General features: G+C 41.4%; 1 protein-coding gene across 3 annotated transcripts in view; it reads left to right on the top strand.

The window, feature by feature from the left end:
• Window positions 1-24,808, top strand: part of MXD4 (MAX dimerization protein 4) — a 39,318-nt gene extending 14,510 nt beyond the window's left edge. For all 3 annotated transcript variants that reach the window (XM_072863495.1, XM_072863497.1, XM_072863496.1), the window contains exons 4-6: window positions 17,757-17,871; window positions 20,875-21,034; window positions 22,020-24,808. In XM_072863495.1, coding sequence (XP_072719596.1) covers window positions 17,757-17,871; window positions 20,875-21,034; window positions 22,020-22,168 — 424 coding nt within the window. In that variant the 3' untranslated portion in view covers window positions 22,169-24,808. The remainder of the gene's footprint in view (window positions 1-17,756; window positions 17,872-20,874; window positions 21,035-22,019) is intronic.
• Window positions 24,809-24,851: the final 43 nt, after the last annotated feature.

Genomic DNA, 24,851 nt, shown 5'->3' with positions numbered 1-24,851 from the left:
GGTAAAAACCAGGCATTGCTGCTGGGAGAGGCGTGCTCTAGGGGCATCTCCCTGCTTTCCTATGGAAGTTGCTCCGACAAGAAGTGCACAAGTGTTTAGCTCCATCACTGGGTGTTGGGTGGGACAGGGAGCAGTTCTCTCTTGTTCAAGGCTCACTAGTTTGTATTGCAGTGAGCTGAGACTGCTGTGGAGATGGCCTGGATCAGCTGAGTGGGACAGCCTTGAATTTTTACAAGTGCAAGACCAGGACAGGGAATACATGAGACATGGTGATTTGCAAAACCTTTTAGTAGAAGAAAATAAACCTTTCCTTCTTCCCAAATGAGCCTAATGTATGCATTGTTTATGGTGCTGATCAGGTGGAGACTGAAAGTGTTCCCATGTGTGCAGAAGGCAGTGCAGTCCTGAGTTTTGGGTAGTGCTTTGTGTATTCTTTAAACCTAAAATCTTGCCAGAAAAAAAGTTGTTATAGTGCACCATCATGTGTATGAAGTAGATATCTGGATATAAATGCAGGTTTTGATGAAAAAAATATGCTTTTGATGGGAGCATTATGATGTACAATGTTGGCTGATAAAGTAAATAGAGTAGATGCCTCTGAAGTTAAGTTCTAATGGTCAGTTTTCTCATGAAAGAAGTGCAGATGAGCTTGCCAGGAGCACAGTTACATTCATTGGTGCATTAATTTCACCCACCAGAGTTACTTGGAGTTTAAAGTTTGTATAAGCTGAGAGAGTGCATAGATGGAGGTCTTGAAATTCTGTCTGTGGTTCTTCGTGTTACTAAATTGCAGGGTTAATGAAAAGCATGTAATTACCAGTTGCTGATAAACTTGGAAGTTTTGAAACAGAACTGAAAGGTCATTGAAATAATAGCATACCAAAACAATGCTTAATGTTTATTTTTATTATGGGCTGCCTTTTCAAAATTGCAAATTACCATCGCAGTTAGTACTGTTATGCAGCACAAAGATATAACTGCATTGATCCATCATGTTGAATGGCTACGGTGCAGCCATTAGCTGAGGAAATCCCCTGACTGGCTGCTGGAGGTAAAGTACTTCCAGGGAAGGATCACCCAGTACGTGTCTCACTGCTGTGCTTCCATCATGAGTTTAACCCAGCCCTGTTGCACGCTGCTGCTGCTGCTGGGTCCTGCTTCCTGCCGTTACAGGAGGGAGGGGAGAAGCTTGCTTCTTCAGCCAGTTCATTTTCCTGACCCAGCTCACTGTCACAGGCACACCCAAATGCCAGCACAGGGACAGGGTGGGATCACTTCTTTCAGTGACGGTATTAATTTACAGTACAGAACAGTACAGTTTGCTTCTTTGTCAGCTTAATATTTCTCCTAAGCATCCTGTTTTGGCTGCTATTGCCTGGAGAGTGCTGCACTGGATGGGTCTTACTGACCTGGTACAGATCTCATTGTTATAATGGGTCTATAAAAACTGCTGCCATTTCTAGGGCATGTCCAGATTATACATAAGCCATCTAGGTAATGTGACTGCTACATTAGTGGTGGGAACCACCTTGTCTTACTAGCATAACTTAACCTCCGTATTGTATCTGTTTCTTCTGGTTTTCTCATCAAGTAAGGAACTTCTTACACCATCTGGTTGGTGTGGTTTACTGCAATGCAAGTAAATTGCAGTAAAGATACCTTTGCACTGCTTAAGCAAGGTAACCTCTTAAGAGTCTGACTTGCCTTTGTGAGAAGACAGCTACCATGGTTTAGGCATCATCCCCCCCCCCCCCCCCAGCTATGACTGCCTCTCTGAGGATGCCAGCTGTAGTGGTCAGGTGAATGGGGTTGCCTCAGCCAGTACAATGCTGAGTCTCAGCTCAAACCCCCTTTTACCTGTCATTTAACATCAGGTTTCCAACAGAGGGGCAAGGTATATAGTGGCGTTTGTGTCTTAAATTGCTGTAGTAAGTTTTTTAGTGGAACTTGTTTAGCAAAGTCTGTAAAGAACTGGACCCACAGAACGGAAAATTTAATCCTATGCTTTTGTTGAAATGTCCCATGTTTCTGAGTCTGATGAATCCATGGAATTAAAGAAATTAGAAGTTTCAAAGCTTTGCGCTGAAATGCTGTTCTTTCCCCACGTTTTCCCCACCTCTAGGCAGTCAGCAAATATCCGGACCTCTGGCTTGTCCTGTAGTACATGCTGCAATAGCTACTATAAATGCCTGTGCACTGAACTGCTGTCTTTTCAGTGCACGCAGCAGCTCACCTGATTATGCACTCCCAACAAAAGTGTCTTCCCACCTAGAGTGCTGGTTTCGAAAGGAGCAGTATATTAAGCAGATGAAGCTTGGAAGTTAATCTGCTCAGGAAGTTGTATTCCAGGTGTCAGAGATGTACACATCCTCGTGTTTTGGACAAAGCTTTTATTTGGCAATGAAAAATGGACTAAAATACAGTCTTGACTAAAGTGTGATGTCCTTTTTCCTGCTGAAGTCGGCTTTGAACTGCGGGGCCTAAGTGCAGTCTTGGGTCTGGGCTCCAGAAAGCCGTGTGCTTCCTGGCCAGCCAAACAGCCAGCAGAAAGCAGATGGGCGAGAAACCAAGTGCATGCGTTTTTTCCACTTGAATTTGTTCATCCCTCTCTCCAAACATAAGTCCATTGTGTGTCGGCCTCTAATGGACTATGTGAAAGGTGGTTTATGTTCTCGGCATCTGCTAATTGACCTGGCCAGTTCTTGTCCGCTGTGGTAGAAAGAGTGGGCTGGTCTTGTACAAAATGGAGATAGATGGGCCAGACTTCCAGGTACTTTCAGGACTGTGCAGACAACAGCTAGGTGCTGATTCCCTGCAAAGAGGGGAAGAGATGCCTGGTGGTGACTGCTCTTGTGATGGGAGGAGGAAAAGATTTGTCGAATTAGGTATTAAAAAAAAAATGTTTTTCTTTAAAGCTTGCCTACATCTGGGCAAGTGAGCTGGAACTTGATTTTTTTTTTTTTAAAAGGTATTTAGGCAGCTAATGGTCTTTAAGAAGCTGGCCTCTGAAACGAGTCTTATGTAACACAATGGGAATCCTTGGCTGAATCCCAACCAGTCAAGTCTGTGGAAGCTCACAGACGAAAACTGGGTATACAGAAGTGGTACCTGCCATGGTTTGAAGAGGTGGCAAATGCACCTGAAAGCCAGCAGTGCGGCTCTGGCTGTTTAAGGCAAGGCTGGCTCTGTACTCAGGATTCACACCAAATCTGCAGGAGGCCAGATTATTTTCTCCCAATTACGTCATGAGCACAAAATTTTGATGACCCAGTGTCCCTGGTTGGAGTAGACATTAAGGGAGCAACCTAGGCTGGACAAGGTGGCTGTATTCTGTGGGTTGCTTGTCCTGTCCCCTCCTCTCCCTGCCTCCATGCTGTATTGGCATCTCTACCTCTATTTTCAGCGCTCCTTTCCATGGGCTGCTTACCCCGTTTGAGTATTGGATATACCGTGGCCTGGTCCCAAATTCAAAATCTCTCTTTCTGGATGGAACAGCATGTACTTCCCTGTTAGCTCATGCTGCTTTCCCCTCGTGGTCTCTGTCGGTGGACACTTGTGCTTAGATTTACTACACAGAATTCCTTTGCAGGTCAAGTAATTTTTAATCTGTTTTTTTCCCCTCAGTATGCACGGTGGTTTAGCATGTGGCAGGCTGTGGGCCTGATTCTGCACCCCACTCAGGGGGTTTCAGTAGGAGCTGTGCATGCCTGCCTGCAGGCTGAACCCCATGTCACATCCAGGGAGCTACAGAGGATGCAGTTAAGGTTCCAGAAACTGTACTGAGCATGAACATTTAGTCAGCAGATCATAAACGTGACAAAGCATAATACAGTTCCTTCATAGCAGTTTAATTTGGGCCTTTTTTGGAACAAAAATCAAACACACACACACCCCCCAAACCAAACAAAAAAAAACCCCAAACCAAATAAAATCTCTATGCATGTGATCCAGTTAAAACTGCCTTTTCTTGTCCTAAAGAACTGTCCAATTCACAAGAATGGATAAGATATCCCTTCCCCCCCCCCCCCCCCGCCCCTCCCTACTTTTGGAAGGAGAGGGTTGTTTTGGGACTTCATAGTGTGCTGTGTTTTGAGATGGAAACTGAAATGCATATACTGAGCTATGTACACATCCTGCTAGAATAGAGCAGAGTGACAGGACTTGTCAAAGGATGTCAAGTGGCTAATATTGTTGTTTAATTCTAGTTTATGTTACGCAATTTTTTCTATACAAATCAGTGTAACTAATTGTATAGTGCCTGGAGATTGGTGTAGCTGATACAGAAGAGGTGTGCACTTGGATGTATGTACGTGAGGTCATCTGTTGCAATGCTTCTAACTTGAAAACTAGTAGCTCTAGTTATAGGCTACATGCCCTGCATTAAGAAAGCCTCTATTAGGTTCTACCATATACCAAGAAAGCAGAAGATTCGGGGAACAGTCAAAGACTACATCTGAATGTGGTAAAACATCTCTAAAAGGTTGGAGAAGTACTGGCGAGTCTATCCTCCCAACTGCCACCTTGGGATTAATGCCTAACAAATTTATCTGCTTTTCTTTCATTGATGTTTCAATTTAGGTAACTAAATGAAGATACAAGGTGCTAAATAAGGGGCCTGCCTGGCATGTAATTGCTGCCAGAACTCAGCAGCTCCTATGGAAGTTGGGAGTACCGTCAGTGTTTGCAAATACCGGCTGCACAGACACTGTGTATCTTACATACCACATTAGCTGGTATTTACAAAACATAAAGGTAGCAAACCCTGTAATTCCCTCAAGAAAGCTGACTTAATCCTGATTGGTAAATGCTGTTGTGTTGACTGCTGAAATGAACAGCATGGGTGGAGCAAATAATTTCTGCTAGGGAAATTTGGGAGCTTGTTGTGTATGTTTGGCTAGAAGCAGTTATTGGGTTTATGTGCTAACAGGTATTTGAAATAGGCTGTCAGGTGTCTGGGTTCCCACTGCCTGACTTTACATACTCACATGGCAAGTGGGTCCAAACTTCTGGCTCTTCCTTCCATTGCCAGATAACTTCAGGACACTGCGCTTAAGAAATCTGGGCTGAGTTTTGTGGGGAGGAAAGAAGAAGAAGGAGGAAAGGGGGGAGAGTTCTGAAAAGCTGTTCCATACCTTATCATCCCAAAATGGATCATTTTTGGACTCTGCTCGACTGCGCCATGTCTGGCACAGAGACAACCAGCTTTGTACTGTTCAGTGGAAAGGGAAATAGGACGGAAATTAAATTATAAACAAGGCACTATCTGTGCTGTGGCAAGCTAAATCTAAACTTTGAGGCAGGACTGACAGATATCTGCAACTCTCCACTGTCCCGTGATGCCAGATTTTGTCACTGGGAGGGAAATATTACATAAGTGTTGCTCAGCTTTTAATTCATATGAAAGTAAGAGTACCCATTGTAGCCTTGGAAGAGACCATCTTTAATTACAGTCAATGCATTTAATCCTTCCCCTAAATTTGTTTCTATATACACCTCACTCTGTCTTTTCTATCCACCTCTAATTACAAGGTTTCAGTGACGGAGTTGGAGATGTACAGCAAGACATTTGGGGACGTGTATTCTTAATTACTTCAGGGTGACTTCTTTTCTTCTTTTCCTTTGGTGTTCTCACTTGGGGTCTGAACCAGTCTTCAGTTGGCTGCAACAGGTGCCTTGCTGTCGTCCCAGGGCACCCCAACTGTTTCGCTGGAGGACATCTCAAATACCTACAGCAGTAAAAGACAGCAACACCCACCACCTCCTTTCCCCCAAAAGCCAATTAACTTCATTTGTGCATGCTCAAGCTGCCGCCATTAGCTACTCCCTCTAAGATGGCCACGAAGCTTTGGTAGGTACAGGTGCTGAGGAAGTATTAGCAAAAGCAAAAACGGAAGTAAGACATAGCACTGAACATCCCTTTCTGATACTTAATTTCCCAGTCAGAGCTTAAAACTTCCTGCCTCTGAGAACAAGAAAGTGATTGTTTAGGTGCTGAACTGGAGATATAGTTGCCTTAACTCTTTGATAAGGTTTTAAAACTGCAGTGTGAATTGCTGTTGTTCCTTTTGGTGCCTCATGCATGTGGGAACATGGAGTCCCTACAGCATTTGTCAGGCTAGTTAAATTGGACGCTTGGTGTTTACTTGGCATTTGGATATAGAGGTACAATAGACAATAAAACCACAGTCACAGGTATCCAGTATTGCAGATATTAATGCCTCACATTCTTCATTTAACTTGATGCAGGAAAAGACTGTCTGCCATCCCAAGGCCTCACTCTCAGTGTGTGACGGCAATGCATATTTTTAATTTAGCTAAAATAATTCAGCTTGACTTGCCTCTCCTTTAATTTGGCATCATACAGTGGTGTAAAAAAAATAAATCTTGAACACATTTCTCCCCTCATTTGACATATGTATAAAATAACTAGGTCTATAGGGAGGTTTAAAATTAGGCAGAAAAAGCTCGGTAGGCCTTGTACCGTGCTCTCTTCACTGGGTGCTGTGCTACAGCTCAACGTCTCTAGGCTTCTCTAAGCATTGTAGTCACACACACACCCCCCCCTTCTTTTTTTTTTAAGATCCTTCCTGTTGGCGAATGTCCTGAGACACGATGTTCTTGCTTAGCATTTTGATGTGGGGAAACAGTCTGATAATTAAAGCCAGTTTCAAGCCATGAGCTGATTTGTAAGCGGTGACTTGCTCTGGGGTGTTGTCAGTCGATAAACGTGTAGCTTGTGTGCGCAGAGCCACGCTGCACCTTGTGCCTTAAGCACCACGTGAGAGGGACCTACACGCTCCCTGGAGCCGCTTATGGGGGGGACTAACTGCATCCTCTTCAACCATGTTTTGGTGAACGGTTAATTTGTGGAAAATTACAGTTATCATCCTGTTCCCCTCTGCATGTAAGCCCAGTGTAAACCCATGTTGTTACGCAGCTTTTCCTTGTTTAAATAAATGCAATTCTCTTCGACCTATGCTCAGCAGTCCTCAATAAATTACTTCCAAGAGTACCGTGAAAGGTGGCAACTGAAAACACACCTATTGCAGAACTGCAGACCGATGTCGTGGGTTTGGATTTGCTGTGCAAATTTGCTTTGTGGTGTTCCACCACCAGTGAGGACCAAAGCGTTACCACACTTGTGTAAATGGTGGCGAGTCCTAAACCACTCTTGGGGTTTCAATGGGGAGCGTGTGTAAGTATGTGTGTACCTCCGTGTAACTTTGAGTGGGAATTACAACTGCTTGATACCGGAATGGCATGATCTTGCAGTGGCACTTTCCTTGTCTCATTGGGTCTGTCACTATTCTGAGGTAACAGACAAAATCTTAAGTCTCCCTGCAGCGTAATCTAAGAAACTTGAATGCCAGTAAGACAGATGGGTTTGAGAGGTCTAATTTAGGACTACTAAGTTGCAGTGTGTGCATTTTAATGTGCGAAACAAATGGGTGGAAGGCTGGATGAATGAAGTATTAAATAAGTTTATTAAAAGCATGGCTGGTTATTTTTTGTGGACTCTGTTTTCAAGTGTGTACAAAGATATTGCCATCACTCGTGTATCTCCCCCAAGGCACTGTTGTTCACCTGCCTGTATTAGGTTGGTACTGTGTGATGCTGAGCTTGTGGTACTAGGTGATACCTCTCTTGCTACTGCTTAAAAGCATTTGAGAGGTAAATGTTAAAAGATAATCAGTAGATTACAGGTCTAAAAATAGAAGACACTTAAAACAGAAATTCCTTTTCTATAGGTGTAATAATTGTTCATATTTGTCTGGCATTGCCTTTGAATGTTTAAAATACAGAAAACTCTTCTTTATAGATGAGCACAACTTGAAGGCTACAATGCTAAAATACAGGGTGGAATCTCCTTTTTTTTTTTCAGAGGAAAAGAAATCCATACAAGGGCAAAAACTTACTGCAGAGGATTTCAACTGTTTCTATAATGTTTGATTTCTGTTGCCTCACATTCTTGCAAGGTCAGAGATTTTATTGCCTCTAGTCAAAGGATGGAGAATCCTATACATGTAAATTTGAGATGGTCACCATCCAGGAAAGACAAATGGTATCCAGCTGCCATTATGTTTGCTTGTGATGCTTTTGGGAATCTCTGTATAGCTTGTAAATTCCTACTGACATTTCCTGTGAAGCATATCTCAAATTTCTGCATGTTGGCGTTACTTATCTCCAAGACCTGAGACAATGAAGGGCTGCTAAACCTTTCATGGCTGCTCTTCCAATAAGAGCAGCTTAAGACAGTGGGATGGCTGAAGCCTGGGGAAAGCTGTGAGGACAAGCCTGGCTGCAGGAGAAGCCTGGAAAAAAAAAAGGAGAGGAGATGAGGGTGGTCAGATGTCGGTCCTGCAGCTGTTAATAATGCAGAGCCTGAGGCTACAGTTCCCCAGCCGTTAAAACTGATACCAGTCATAGTCCTGACATGGTCCTGTCTGTGTGTTGCCTTGCACAAGTGCTCCTCTGAGTGCCTGCCATGAGCCCATGAAGGAAAAGGACTGGTTGGGAACCGACCACTGTATTTTGGTTTTGTCATCTTGCTGGGTTGGGTTGCAGGCAGTTTAGGCACGTGGATGAGCATGCGGTGGGGTGGCACCAGCGGGGGAGATGCCTGTGTCGCACCTCGCACACCTCTCTGGCAGCTCGTGCTCGCTCTCTGCGGCAGGAGGAGAACCTGAGTGGGAGAAGGTCGAGGAACAGTACAGCAACAGGCAGGCACTAGCTGTGCCTGTTTTATTTCTTCTGCTGGCCAAAGTCAGACGTGGCTCTGGGACCCTCGTCAGCCTGTCTGCTTCTGCTGTCAGATACACTCCTGAAGGGACAGTATGTGGGTGGTCTGGCCAGCCACCAGCTGCTGAGGCTCTGGTCAGGTGTCTCACACTGGTGGTGTCCAGGTTGCTTTACGGGGTCATTCCAGCCCAAAGTGAGCCTCAGGAGTTGCTGTTATTTGCCCGTCTTAGCTATTGCCCCTGGCTTATGGCAGTACATGGGCCACCACAGCTCACCCTCCAGTGGGGACTGGAGCACAAGGAGCATCAGTGTTGGCATGTAGGCATTTTGAGAGGTGAAGAAACATTGCTGTAGCCCAGCGCTTGTAATTTAGGACAGGCAGCTATCATTGCACTCAGCAGGGAGCTACTAGAGGGATGGGGAAAGGAGGGAGAGGGGAAGAGGGCAACATGGGCAGCAAGGTCTGCCAGGCATCCCCTCTCTTGGGAGTCAGCAGCTTCCCTCTCGCAGGCCAGCCAGTATTCACCTGTCCCCGGCTTGCATCCCAGCTAGCTTTCTGCATGCTGCTGCCAAGAGGCTTAGCTGGCCAAAAATGCATATGTTTGTGGCACTGCAGATCCTTCCCTGAACTTAGTTTGCTGAAAGATGTAGGAATAAGTTCTGGTTCCATGCATATGTTCTAAAACATGAACAAGCGGCAACTTTTGGAATGTAAAAAGGCAAAGTTAAAGTGTGGAGTCTTGGCTCAGCAAGTGGGCTGAAGTGGCACTAAGTGAAAGTAAATAAAATGCACTGTGAATACTGCAGCGTGCATTTATATATAGCAAAATAGAGAACTTAAATATTTTTCAGAGTGATAAAATGCACAAAACTTTGAAATGGTAAGCTGTATAACAGGCAGCAGAGGTTTTCTTCCATCTTCCTTAGCGTTAGGAACAGCACCAGACATTTCTGAGCAGTATTCACATGAAAACTTGCAGATAGTTCATAGCAGCACTGACTCTTTGAAAGCTAGTGATGATAAGATACGCTTGCAGCCATTGCCTTCATAGGCAGTTGATGTCTTGTGTTTGGAGTACTTGGAGTACTTCAGAGGTACTCCAAGATCACCAGCTACCTGGCTGCTAAAGCTATCTGGCTGGTTTCAATTTAGCAAAACAGATGCACAAAAATATTCAGCACGCTGAAAACGCATATAGAGGATGAAACTCCTAGTTAATAAGTAAATAAAGCAGGCAGTTGCACCGATTGTAGGTCTGTTGCATCTAATTCACTAACAATCACTGCAATTAGGCACTCGCAGCTTTTTTTGCCTGTTAGTTGCCACAGTGCCTTCCTGGGCTTTGCTGCTGAATTTACTTGCGGAGGCCTCTATGAGGTGTTAGACACAGGCAAAAAATGCCATGTGGAACAAACCTTGGATGAATCTTCAACTGCAGCACAAACTTCAGGATTTTGTTCTTAATATGGAAAAAAAATGGCATCTATTGCAGAACACTGGTGTTTGGCTTATCTTTTCTTGGATAATAAAAAGCCAAGAGGTTTGCAGTAAGGGTGCTACTGAATTTTCTGGTTTTGACTCCAAGGCACTCAGCTGTGAGCACGCATTTCACACATCTCGTAGCAATCGGCACACTGGGTGCCTTGCTATGGTACAGTGCTTTAATACTAAGAGGTTTTCTTTCCCTTTCACTAAAGCAAATTTGTTTTGTAGTTGAAATAGATTGTGCAGCTTGTGTATGAGCTAGAGCCACTTTTGGAAAAAAAAATGGGTTTGAGGTTTCCTTTGTAGACTAGAAAGTATTGAAAGTGTTTCTGACTGAAATAACTATGGAAGAGACAGGATTTTATACTTCGGGGGAAGGTTGTTATCTTCCAGTGTATTTAATATTTTGCTGAATATAAGCTAAATTCTGTCTGGACCATTAGTAAATAGGTTTCTTTAGAACCATTTTTATATGATTGAATTTCTATGATTTCTTAAGATGGAAGTTTATATATAATCTCTTTAAATGCCTTTGTAAACAAATGTGTTTTAATTAGTACAGGATCATCTTTGCTAGCTTATAAAAAGTATTGTAGAGCTGTAAATATATCATTCCTGACACCTAAAGAAAAGTGTTAGCTTAAGGGGGAGTGAGGCAAGTATGCTTGAGTACCAACTTCTACTAAGCAGAGTGGGGTATATAATTACGTGTTTACCTACATTATATGTATCACCATGATACCCAGGAATATACAAAATAATATGAATACATTTAATTTTCAGTACCATTTAAGCCATTTGCAGCAAAATTCTGTCATCGCTCAAGAACGTGACTGTGCACAAAATAAAAAGAGCTGAAGCCCTTAAGAGATCTTGACTTGCTGTGTCAAGCTCTAGTAAGAAAGGGTTGATGTTGGAGTTGGAGGGCAGGCAGTGTTCCTCTCTCTGATTTTACCCTGGTGGGAGGTGAATCGTGAAGTTACAGTGGGGAACTTTTTACTGCTGGTCTGCATTTCTCAAAAACTTTGAAATAATGATAAGTTTATGAATAATTATGCTGTCTGTGTTCATCCTGACCAGTGCATGTCACAAAGGATCCTGAGCTTCTGTGTTTGCCGAATCTCTCTAAAACTTGAGTGCTCCCTGTACGCAGGTATTTGCATTTCATAAATAAAACTGTGAAGAGTCTTCCTGTAAAAACACGAGCATCTTACAATTGCAGTTAGCTCACTTCTGTATTTTATGCTGAATTTCATGTCTGGTAGGGAGATAAAATCATCTTTCTTTATGGGGAAAACACAACCGTTACTTCACCACAGGGGTCTCTGACCCAGAGCTGTGGGCTCAGCCCAGGCCACTTTGGTTCGCAATGTACCTGGAGAACATTTGACTCCGGAAGTGAATTTTTGGTGCAGAGATTTTTCTCTGACTTTACCCTATGTACATTATTAAGCCAGATTACATAGTCATTATGCAACAATGAAAAATTTAGTAACTCTCTATATTTAAACCTTTGTGTGTTAACTTCATTGCACAGCACCAGGACCAGGATAGGTTTGAATGTGGAAAAAAATGTGAAACAAGAGAAGGAATCTGAAGTGCTTGGGTAACTCTGCCCAGTTTGTAATACGTCTTCTAGTTTCATTTCAAATAGGTTTACATTCTTTGAAGTGGGGGTTTTGTTTGTATTAAATTTGTACTGAATTTGCCTTGTGATAGGGTCTGAGGCTGTCTGCTTTTTGGACTGAAGCGGTTAACGTACAGAAATGACGAATTTTTAATGTTTGCATCTATTTCAAATATATCTCTTGTTCTCACTAGGGTGGCTTGTAATGATTGCATTTTCAGTGTCATTTGAGCGGTTGACCTATAGTGTCCTTTTCTTTTCAGAACATCACCAAGCAAGTATATTTAGCAATTGATTCGAGAGTTATGTCAACCTCCTGTACACACAGCTAGTTTAGTAGACTAAATTTGGGACATCTGAAACACAGACAGATGTTCAGCCACGCAAGCATTTTTAGCATTAAAGCATCTTGCAGAAAGCACAGTTAGGGCCTTCTTGTGAGGCAAGCATTGTTTCATGCCCATACATGCTTCGGTGATGCACTATGGTGTGAGAGGTACTTTGGACGGTGGGTGTTGAAGCAACAACACCCTGTCTAACCCAGCCAACTTCTGCTGCAGTCTTCATGAAGGGAAATTCAGAGCATGCAGTATGGGAATAAGGACATTTAGTGGCTTTTTGTCCATTTCCTAGCCTTCCAGATCCTTGCCGCCCATCAGCTGGAGATGCTGCAGCTCTAAGATGCCTCCCAGTATGGCCAAGACAGCTCCATGTCTTGACTGGGCAATCTGCTAGTAGGAGCGAGTGGGTGTGGACCACAGCTGTTTGGGACTTCCCACAGGATGACAAACTTTGAATGTATTTGAAGGTGGCGGATCGACAAGCACGTGTTTCACTGTCATGCTGTAAACTCATGAGTGTCTGTGGCCATTTAATTTCGCTAAGGCATGCCACACTGAGGATTAAGCAGCTTGTTTTGGATGTGCACTCGCCAAAGGAAGGCTTTGCCTTTCCAGCTGGCTTTGTGCAGATCAGTGGCGTAAAGGATGGATGCTGTTCCCTCCCACAAATAAGGTCTATAGATTTATACTTGTATGGTTTAGGAAACACACCTTTGCTGCTATCGAAAAACTGTGCAATTACTGCCTGAACAACTGTCTGCTGTCTGACTAGCTGCAGGCCATTTCTATCTGCTGTGCTGGACCTAAAAAAGCCCTGGAGAGCCTCTGTGGAAAGACTGCAGGTGGATCGGGTCACTCCACAAACCTGCCAGCACTGTATCGATCAGACTGGCACAAGTTTATGGCACACAGTTGGCATTTTATTTTTCTGTTACGTGAATGGGGAGCAGTCTTGTAGGTCAAATGCTTGTAGTTCAACGGATTTACAAGCAATCTCTGATTTAAATGCTTATAGAAATATTGATTGGAGGGACCTCTGAATGGTGATGGCTTTGTCTGGGTACATCTTGAAAAACCTGCAAGGACGGCACTTCTACAGCTTTTCTGCCAACCTGTTCTGATTGTGCACCACTGCCCCAGTGAAAAATTAGTTTCCTAATGTCCATCCTGAACCTCCCAATTCACAACCATTGCCTCTTGTTATATCATTTGGCCCTACTGAGAAGTATTTTGTTCCCATTGCAACCACCCATCAAGTAGTTGTAGGAATTTCTTGGAATTGTTGCAGTTTCCTTGGAATGAAGATTATCCAGTGTGTGAACAATAGGCTTTTTTATTTCTTTTTTTTTTCCTCTGCATCTTAGTATTCCATTTCTTGGTGTGCTAAAATGGATTTGCATGTGGGATTTCATACATATGGGGAAGCTTATTGACCATTATCAAATTGACTCATTTAGCACAATTTTGAAATTGGTTAGAGTCAAAGATCTTAATTTACTTTTCCATGGCAGCCTTTTTTGGAGAAGTGGTGAACCATAGCTTCTCTGGCCAGCATTGCTCCTGCCTTTTCATAGCTGAGCACTGGAGCAAACCGGAGTCTCTGAGGACTAGGTCAGTGAGTGGTCTTCAAATGATTTTCTGGTGGATGTCCTCGTACTATGGGGAAATTCGTAACAACACTGTGTTGCTGCTCTGTCCCTCCAAGTTGTGGGGCTCCAGGGTTCATTTTGTTACTGGTTCTGAAATACCCGCCAGTATCGCCCATCACAGCTTTCATGGATTCAAAACCAGTTGAAGGGAATTCCAGCTGGTACCTGTTACATTAGTTGTCAACAAGTTACATTCTCCTTTATGTGAATGTGATGAACCACCCGACTGCTCCTGGACGTGGCCACTGCTGTGGAATGCTGACCAAGTCTGTGGGGTTAGTCATTCATTTTTATTAAGCATTAAAAGAGCTATAATGCAGATTTACAGGACCATGTTGTGAGCTCACTTATGGGGAAACACTGAGGCCTTGAACATCTGAAACCCCTTTATCTTCTAGCAGAAAGGGAAATGTGGTAAATCAGAGATGGGTCACCCATGTGCGCCTCTACATGCATGGGGCTGTACCCAAAACAGAGAGCTGCAGGTTTGAGGATTCAGATTTTGGATGGCTTTTTTTAGATCCTTACCTTCCCTGATAAATTCACTAGCAGTGACGAGGGGGATATTTCTGTGCATCCACGTGAGGTGAGAAAAGCGCCCGCTTCTGTAGGCACTGGTGTCCTGGCCTGCCACCATGCTTTGTGTGGGCGAAGGTGTAACAGTCAGGTTTCGAAGCCAGAGCAAAGCATCATTACCAAACTTCAACCACATTCCATGCACAGAGATTGCTACCGTGTTGCTCTGAGACCAGGCTGCTTTTTGCTTATTTTCTAGGTGGAATTTAAGGCACGAGCTGCAGAACGCAAAGCAGCTCCAGCTGCGATTACCTCTGTGAGTGCCTATCCCTCCTCCAGCGGTCACAGTCAGCCAAGGGAAAGCGAAAGCTGTCAGGTCCCTGCAGAAAAAGAGAGACATTAGTGCTGGCAGAGTCTGTACGCGACAACTTATCTGCTGTGAAGTTTGAGTCCCCTGTTCCTGCTGGTGTGATCCGTTAACATAACATGCCTGAAATGTTTTCTTACATTCTTACAGTTTTTTTCTAAGATGTGCAAAATGAAAAACGTGGGGATATTTACTCCAGTACCACAGGAATTATGATGGGCTGGTTTTCTTTTTTTTTATGTTCACAATCTATGCCATCGATTATGCTGTTGTGTTATAATATACGAATTAGCCACATAAAGATACCTGCATTTATGTGAAGATCTACATAAAGCTTACATATTAAAATCTTTAATGGATTCATAGGTGCTGAGTAATTAAATGAAAGAAAAAGTCCCTTTAAAAAAAAAAGTGAAGTTAGAGCAGGTCTTTTAGTAAGTCTGTTTATTATATTTAGTGCTACCAATTGTTAGTGCTGAGAATGCCGTAAAGCTTTTTTTTTTTTTTATATTTAGCTCTTTTTAATTCTTCTCATTGGTCAGTTAAAATACTCTTCTTAGCTTCAGTCCCCTGTCCTTCATGGCATTTCTGTAAAGTCCTGCTTTACCTGGTTGGCAGATAACATAAAAGAATTAGTGCTTTAAAAACACACACAGCCGTGCCCTCTGGAGCTTGGTAAGGTTTCTGTTAACTCCCCAGCTGATGGTAAGGAAGTGCACTAAATCCTTATTTTCTCCCTGTGATAAGCAGACTTTCTTCCAATAGTAATAGAGGCAGATAAGTTGAGTACGTAGTCTGGTTTCATTAACGTTTTCCAGGATTAATATTAAGTAGATCTCAGATCAACAGCTCTGTATATTCCTTATCAGACTTTTAATTACTGCAAGTATATTGATCGTTCCATTTCAATGTATTTAACTGTCTATTTACTACTTGGATACTATTCTTGTCCTCTTCCTTGCCACATCCTCCTTTATCTTCAGTCCCCACTTTCTTGTCAGCTGTCTAAATACAGTTGCATCCAAGTTGTGCTGAGTGACGCAGATGATTGCGTGTGCATTTAGAGGCCATTTAAAAACCAAAAAGATTAATTGAATTTAGTCCCTGAAACAAGTTTGTTTTATTTAAAACACAAAAACAGCCAGGTAGTTTTTAGAGGTTACAGACACAGAAATAAAAATTTACCTGATTAGGATTTTCTGTATAAATACCAGTAGTCCCTAATTCTGGTATTTCACTATTTTAAAGATCAATGTCGCAGTTTAAGTTAGCAGGCATAGGGGCACTCTGCGATCTGATGGGGCTGTTTTTGTGAATACTTACCCCAGTCTTTGTTGCTGTTGTTTAAATTAAAGCATTTAGATGGTTTAGAGCCTTATATTTAAAAACAAACCCCAGGCCTAAATAAAAAATCTGTCATCAGTTTTCTCTTGAGAATCACATTTTCACCAATATTCCTTTTTCCCTAAGTGGCTTGAAGAAAGAATAAACAATTTTATAGAAATGCTCTTTGATTTCCTACCTAATACATTGCTGATTTATAGGCAGCCAGAACTAAGTGTGTGAGTGTGTAGTCATTACTGTACTGTATTTTAATTAGATTTTATTTTGCTTTGGGTTTTTTCCCCATTAATTCTCAGGTTGTTTTCCCATTGCACTAATCATTCCAATTACACATGTGTAATTTGTCATTTGGTGCATATTAAACTCTCTTCAGCTGCATTTCAAACACTGATGCTGAATTCTTGCTCTGAACTGATTGTTCAAAAGAAAGTTCATTCTTGACCAGAAGTGTTAGATTTCCTGCAAAGTTTGTTTCCTTCATGCAGCTTCGAGCAGATTTGAAAAAGATGATTATTCATCTCACACTGGTGGTCCGCTTCACTTATAACTACTGCTTTGTGAGGGATGTCGGCATGCTCCAGGTCATCGCTTTGTTCAATCTGTAACAGACTAGCAGAAAGGAAAATATTAGAGATGTTGCTCATGTAAGCGCTTCCACATCTATTTCTATCTCATCGCAAAACTGAAAGGTGATTTCATATGGATTCCTGTTCAAGAATTGTGCATTAAAACCAGGAGGGATTTTCTTTTGGATTTAACTGTAGAAACACACTCACACACTGTCGTTGGTTTGCCACTGCCTTGTTTTGGACAGTTGAAGCAACTGCTTCATGGACTATTGTATTGCCAGCTTCTTTCTCAAAGACAGACCGAATGTTTGGAAACTGAGTATCTGTCGAAATACCACTTTGTTTATCCTCTTTTTAATGAACGATTTAATGTCATTAGTACAGGAGAGAGAGTTGAGAGCAGCAGTAGTGATACTTGCAAAGGAATAATGGAGAAAGCAGGACCCAATATGGCTGGAACTGTTTTCTCTCGTGTGTAATAAAGGTTGTGCTGGCTGTACAGTGAGAAGAGGAATGTCTCCTTCTCGGAGAGACTGTGGGTCAGTAGATGGGAGGAGAAGGGGGATCAGGACCTCCCTGTTAACAATATATTGATAAACCATGGCTGGAAGCACCTTGGAGCTGGGCAGAGCTGCATGGATGCCCTTGCCTTGTGTAGCAGGAGCACATCTATCACATCAGGCAGGGCTAATGGGGGAGAGGGGAATGGGGGTCTGCAGCCTCCCTGCTCCCTCCCGCAGCTCCATCTCTGCCTGAGAAAATGACTGGGTTGGAGTGAAGTCACAGTTTTTCTTCTGTACCCAGTCATGAATTCAGTGTGCAGCCTTGCCTGGATTTCTCAGATCTCTGAGCATACTCTCCCTTTGTTAAGATGGGACTAACCAGGCTGAGCAAACGGCTTTGAAATATAGGTATGAAACTACTATCTGAACGTGCCAAGCAGCATTACTGCATTTCAAGTGACCTTTTGGTCTGAAACTTTGCCAAAGGGAGGGGAAAGGAAGCCACCGTTGAATCAAGTTCTGCACAGAGATCCTGCAAACAGATGGTGTTTGCATATAGGATATGCTGTTCGGGTGCAACTTTACTACAACACTCTTCATTTTTAATAATTTCAGGCGGGCTAAACTCCGGCTATATTTGGAACAGCTAAAACAGCTTGTGCCTCTTGGGCCGGACAGCACCAGACACACCACTCTAAGTCTGTTGAAAAGAGCTAAGATGCATATCAAGGTAAAAACATTCATCCATATTTTTATTTCTTTTAAAGCAGAATCTTCCAGAATGTGTATCCATTGAGAGGAAACTAATTTTCACACAGAATCCGTATCCATATGTCCAATCTTCTGGGTATATTGGCCTTTATTATTTGCAAGGATTTCAGTCACAGTATCAAGGTTTTGTGTTTTGCAATTTACCCTGCAGTCTCAGATACATAAAAAATGGTGATTCTGTGATTTCTGCTTAGTTATTAGTGCTTTACCTCGTATTTTAAAAATAATATATATGTATCAAGGCTGTTCTTTGATTTATTTTTTAAGGACTAGGCAAAGTAGCATTGTACTGCACTGACTGCAATGTAAAAAGCCAGATCTATTCACGATCAAAAAAACTAATGGAGTCAAAGGGATTATAGCTACTAGTAAGCCTTATCCCCATCCCACATCTTGATGACCAGATCCTGGAGCGTTTGACAATCATTTAAAAGAAACCAAAAATGAAATGCAATCTCCTGTTAGTTGCTGCTCCCCTTGCATGTTTCTCGTCTGTAACAAGTTTAAAACAAAATCTCACCTGTGATCCAGCAGCAGTACAGGTTATACATTTGCACAGGTAATTCAAAGGGAATTATTCCTCAGGCCTCCTCTCTCCAAAGACGCCTTCACTCCCATTTTCACTGTCGTGGTTTTCAGGGGAATGGGGTTATGCGCAGAAATAAGACAAACAAGTATTTAAATGTAAAAGTTAAAGAACAGGTTTGTGGTGCTGTGTCCGGGACTGTAATTATTCATCTGGCATTTTTTCCATGTTATAGGGAAACAGGTCAAGAAAAGTGTCAAGAGAGGTTGAACACTGCCAGTAATCTTGGAGTATTTTGGAGAACGGCCTGCTGTTGTACAGCATTAAGATTCACTGCAGTTGCAGAAATGGGTGTAATTCATATGAAGTATTAAAGATTAATTTAAGCAAAACCATTCTTGTGAACAAGTTTACTGAGCTACTTTTTCAGCTCTTGTAAGCGCACTTACTCCAGCTGGGCAACCCCTGTTTTTACCATTTGAGATTTTGGCCTCTTGTTTATAATTCAGGCTAACACGCGTGAAAGGCACTGCATGTGGTTTTTGTCTTGGGCTGCCCCCCTATCATGGGCTTACGCATACAAATTGAAAAACTGTTTTTACAAGTGGCAAGTGTGAGAGATTAGCCATGTAGTTACCATTTCAGCTGCTGATAAAGAAAGCTAGGAACAGATTCTTTCCAAGTCCATCGTGCATGGTACCAAGTACTCATTTTCTGAAAACTGAAACTGAAGTTTAGCTTTCTTTTTAAGATTTTAACTGAACCTACCCTAACTGGATTGCCACTTAATTGCTCCTCTTCATCAGGTCAGCTACCTCCCCGCTGCACTGCCAGAGCATGCCAATGCCTGTCTGCCATTTCTAATATAGTCATTAATTTTGAACTTTTCACACACACACACACCCCCCCAATATATCGAAACTTGCCCTGAAAGATTGGATGGTTTTGAGTCTCCTGGACATGAATCACTGAGTTCATTCCTAAAATAGTTGTTAGAGTTTGGGATTGCAGCCAGGAAAATACAGGAAAAGGAAATCTGATCAATTGGGCACATTTGGTTTGTTGTGTACATGGATGTACCAACCCCTTTTTCTTATTATAACGTTGTGTATCCACGCATGATGCATATCTACGTAGTGTATTGCCTGGGAGGGGGCTTAACACAAGGCTGCAGAAGATAGATTTCATTCAGCCAGGAACTGCCCAGTTCAATAGTGTCAATTCATTTTTCAAAGGTAAATACTTTTCCTTTCAGACTTGCATTGGAACAGCAAAATCTCTGAAATCGTTTTGCTTGTGGTTTGCTGTGCACTGTCCCACCCTGCTCTCCTCAGAAAACCAAGCATAGGTTCATTCAGACTGTAGGGAGGAATGGTCAGCAGCTGTATTCACTCCCTGCACATCTCCTAAATCTCAGTGGTCGTGTAAACACAGCTCACAGAGAAATTTGGTCTTTCTTACAAGTGCTTTTACTGCTACAACCTGTAATTTACTTCATCAGTTAGATAATTTGTTTAAATACTATAAGGTGGTTTGGTTTGTGTGTCCTTCCTGCTTTTGGTCCCATCATACTCATTACACTTTCTTCCCTAATTATATAGTCAGTTTTTTTAAATGGCTATCAGTGATTTGGAAGAGGGTTCAGTTGAAATCTTAAAAGATACTATTTCTGCATTGGGACCAACGGTGCCGCACATTTTACCAGGTGTAAAGTATTCTTTTTATTTCCAAAATTAATACCTTCTTTTATTCAAACAGAGGAGAGATTTTAGGTAGATGTGTGGAAGGATCCTTTCACAGGCTGTTTGCTGAGCAGCTTTGGACTAATACCACTGATTTGGTAGGAGGTTATCACAGAATCATCACATTTGCTCTGCAGAAGTTCAAGGAAAAAAAATGCAAGAATACAGAGAATTGTTAGTAAATTCCTCCTGCTATATATAATTAATACTGCTTATTGTTAATGAAGCTTTTTAAATGGTAAAAATTTCCATGGCCTGCGGTAGGAGGGAGAGCATTCAGGAGGCTCGCAGGGTTCCTTTATGGTAATAAGTCTGTTATTTCACCGAAAGAGGCGTTACGTTCTGACTGAAACCTGGGCTGCGCTCTGGTTGACAAAGATTATGCCGGTTTTGCCTGACAAAATGATTTAAATATTCCCCACAACCAAGGCAACAATAATTCAGGATTCCCCCCCCGTATCCTTGTATCTTATTGTGAAACAAATTCAGCTCTGGCCTAGCCAGCTTAAATTGAACTGATCTCTGCAGAATGGTAACAAAAAATTAAGTTTTTAAATTTAATTTAAATTTAATTTTAAATTCATTTTTTAAATGTAAGTTGTTTTAAAATTACTGTTTATGAAAAGATCTTAGGTTACTTATGTTTTAACATGAGTAAAAACTGTCAGCTTACTGTCTTTTCTCTCCCTTTAAGAAATTGGAAGAACAGGACCGAAAAGCTCTAAATATTAAAGAACAATTACAGCGGGAACACCGCTACCTCAAACGCAGATTGGAGCAGCTATCCGTGCAGGGCATGGAGCGTATCCGCACTGACAGTATGGGATCAACAATATCCACTGACTCTGAACAAGGTAATTGAACGAGAGCTTCCCAAAGGGAGTTGCAGGAGCAGGAAGGAAAAGGGAAGAAAACATTATTTAGTACTAAAATCAAGCTTTAAACAAAACCCAGACAAAATTGTTCTATTATGTGATTTGCAGAATAAAAAACAACTGCATCTTTTTTACATTACTTGAAAAACTTTCTTTTTTCTAATCAGTTTTGAAGCTATTAATATTGCATGTATTTTTAAAGCTATTTATACTGCACGTGTTTTTGCCAGTTTTTTTAACCATTCCCATTTAATATTCTGAATTTTTAGTGTAATTATTGGTAAGGCTGGCATACTATTTTCTTCTTGGAAAAAAAAATCTTATTGGTCTTAATTCATTTGTGTGAATAAATTAATTCTACATAATTTATTGTGAAACTTTAAAATATTTTCTGTGTAACGATCACCAAGTGTTCTCTACATTTGGTTCTCATTTCAGACAGAGCTCTTCGAGCTGCCTGTCACCATTTCTCATTTTCTCATTTGAAGTTTTTCTGTGCCTGACCACTCGCACAGGCTGACTTTTTCGGGGCCTATGGGAGCTGAGCTGCCGGTCACGGTGCAGCTACCAGTGGACAGATGGCTACACCATGGTCACTGCTAGCCGACCCCTGTATAGGTTGGAAATACCACGAAGGGTGCTGCAGTATTGTGGCATCCGAGGGTTTTCTTTTGTTTTAAGATCAGTGTCTAGGCACAGGTTGGAACCGTTCTGTGACAGCATTTGGTATTGATGTCATGCAGTATATTTATGTGGATGAGGACAGAAGGGATTTTAATTCTCCAGTGGACAGGATCATCCTTTCCTCAGGAATTACTGTTGCAGTGTTTTCTTGTTTAATTACAGAAAATGAAGTATGATTCAGGTTTCACCTGAACATTGATTGACACAGGCATTACTGGCCCATGATTACCCGCTACAACCACTGCCTTTCTGAAAATGTGCCTTCTTATGTTTTCTTTAGAAGTAGACATTGAAGGAATGGAGTTTACTCCAGGTGAAATGGACAGTATTGGAAGTGCCAGTGATGCTGAAGACCACTACAGTTTGCAAAGCGGTTCGAGTGACGGAGGTTACACACATTCCCGCAGACTGAATGCCAGGCTCTCATAGTGCCTGAGTTACCTGTTCAACTCAGGACCATCTGACTGAAGCACTTATATATGAATATTCCAGAGGTGTCAACTGCCACTCTTCCGGGAAACCCCAACCACAGTACTCTGACATGGAGGTTTCTTACCCACGGTTCCCTGCACTGTAACCACAATATTAGATATTGTAAATCATGGGTTTGCTGCAGAGAACTGTGGTTAGGTACAGTTGTGACTTAAAGCTAGCTTGATGTAGCCATACTGCAAATTAAAGAAAATAAGTTATGTCATTCCATTCAAGAAGTATTAAATTCAACCTGTTGGAAGCGTGGCGTAAGGGAGTTTGACAGTTATTTTGATTTTGCAGAAACCATTTCAAACATGGAAGAATAAATGGAATCTACAATGTGTTAGTGATTGGGAGATACGAAAGCCTAAAACTACTTTTTGTGGTATTTTTTCATGAAAAAAAACCAAAACATTTTGAACGCTGTATAGCGGGCTCTATAGAGTAAATTCTTTCAGCAGTTGTTGTTTGGGTGAAGCAGGCAGATAAATCTTCAAATCTCAGATGATCTTTAGAAAAGGTCATATTTACAAGTCACTACTGTACTTCAAAATGGGGGAAAAGCCAGCTCTAATAATGACTTCATGTGGGATGATCTCAACTTTCTTTTGCTTTTTTTGTATTCAATATCCAACCAGCAGCAAGTCATTCTGGCCATGGTAACGGGAGTAGCAGAAAGCAACACTGCAATTCTAACCTGTTATCGTGGAAGGGATGACATTTGAAGCATTTCAGTGGGTTTTTGCGTTGGTTTTTTCATTTCTTTGTCTGAAGAATACAGAACTCAAGTGATCCAGTTTGTGATAGTTAATCTTTCCTTGCAAGGAAATGAAATCTCTGTTTGCTTGTATTTTTTTTCTTTTCTTCTATTTACACATGTCAATACATTTTTATGGAAGGCATGGCTTAAAATTACAGTATTCAGCTAGAAGATAATTAATCTTTTTTTTCTTTTGCACACTATAATTGTATTTTCTATTCTTAAAAACGTGCAAAAAAATTAAAATGTATGCTGTAAAACAGCAAAGTTTATTTAGTACTCATCAAGCTGTTCAGAACGTATTTACCCAAATTGTAGCAATACTATGAAGATGTATTTTAATACAACTTCTGCTTAGTGAAGTCATTAGAGCTTGGCTTGCCGGGTAAGAAAAAATGGACCAGTCTTTGCATTATCTGTTTAAAGAAGGTCTTTTAAAAAAAAAAAAGAAGAAAAAAAAAAAAAGAAAAAAAAGAAAAAAAGGAAAAAAAGAAAAAAGCTATAAACACTTTTAGGGAAGTGATTTTAGCAAGTGTAGTCTATATTTCCTGTAAGAGATTTTGTATTATATTTTCCTAAATGTTCTCATTTACTTGTATAGGGAGGGGAATGGTACAGACCCAGACCAGAGTCTCAGGGACTCTTCACCTTTGTCATATTGTGCCTTGGTGACCATTTATGTATGCCTCTCCTTTTCATTGTTTAAAGGACAACTAAGCTTTGTTTCAAGACCCTCTGTTCAAATGGTCAGTTGTCCACCTCCTTACGGATGAAGCAGAGAGGTGTATTTATATCTTCATCCTCTCACAACTGATTCAGTGTGGCTTTAAGTAAAATCCTAAAATTAGGTTTTGGTGCGAGGGTTAATTGTCTTTGTATGAGCCCTCCCTTGGATTCTTCAGCACCCAAATCTATTTTTTGTTAGCTTATAAAGTCAGGGTCTCTGTGAGACCAGTGCTCAGTGGCTAGGGAAACACAAACGTACTGTGTAAGGCTATGGGATGTCCAAGTGTGGTGCCATTTTTAGCATTCGGATACAAGACCTCATGACAGACTGACCACAATGATCAAAAACAAAGATTCAGTTGTTCTTTCAACATCTGACATAAACGTGTCCTCCCTTTGGCTCTTACAACACGGAGTAGAAATATGAATACATTTTGTGGCAGCTTACAGATCCTTGTTTGCACTCTCGCTTACTGCTTGGAACTTGCCAACAAGGAAAACGTATACATTTAATTTACATAACCTAATGGATGGCCACCCCTACTTTGGCTCTGGGGAGGGGCCTAAGGTTATAAACTCTGGCAGCTGAATAAGAAAACAATTAACCTTTTCTGTGATGCAGGTTTTGGTATTATGTTCTATACACCTTGCATATTACTAAAATCCTCATTGTTGGGGAAAGCACACAGCAATATACTCATTGTGTGTAGCTGACAAGCAGCAGAAATTACTAGCTCCTTTGGTGCATATGTAACTAATTTCCAAATCATGGAAAAAAAAATAAGAGTTTACTTTAACACACGACTGTTAACAGGAAAAAAAAAAAGGCTAGTATATTGTTGCTGTTCATTTATTATATAATGAACACATTCATGAATTGTAAAGTGTTTCCTTTCATGACAAGCAGCTCTTGCACAGAACCTCCTAATGAAAAGAGATTTGAAACTTACAGAAGGAAAAACGAGATTTTAAATTGAACATTATTGTACCTTAGGTCAACCTGAAATTTTCCTTTTAAAGATGAATGTGCTAACTTAATGAGTTCTTCCACGCTGGGTATCCATGGCTTTGTAGATCTTATATTTTCAATAAAAATTACTCGAATAATCTTGAGTGGAAATAAAAAGGGTTTATTTGTTTTTACTTTTTCAG

Source organism: Ciconia boyciana, chromosome 5 (genome assembly GCF_034638445.1).
Source record: "Ciconia boyciana chromosome 5, ASM3463844v1, whole genome shotgun sequence".
NCBI classification, from domain to species: domain Eukaryota; kingdom Metazoa; phylum Chordata; class Aves; order Ciconiiformes; family Ciconiidae; genus Ciconia; species Ciconia boyciana.
This window is presented reverse-complemented; position numbering and strand designations above follow the sequence as displayed.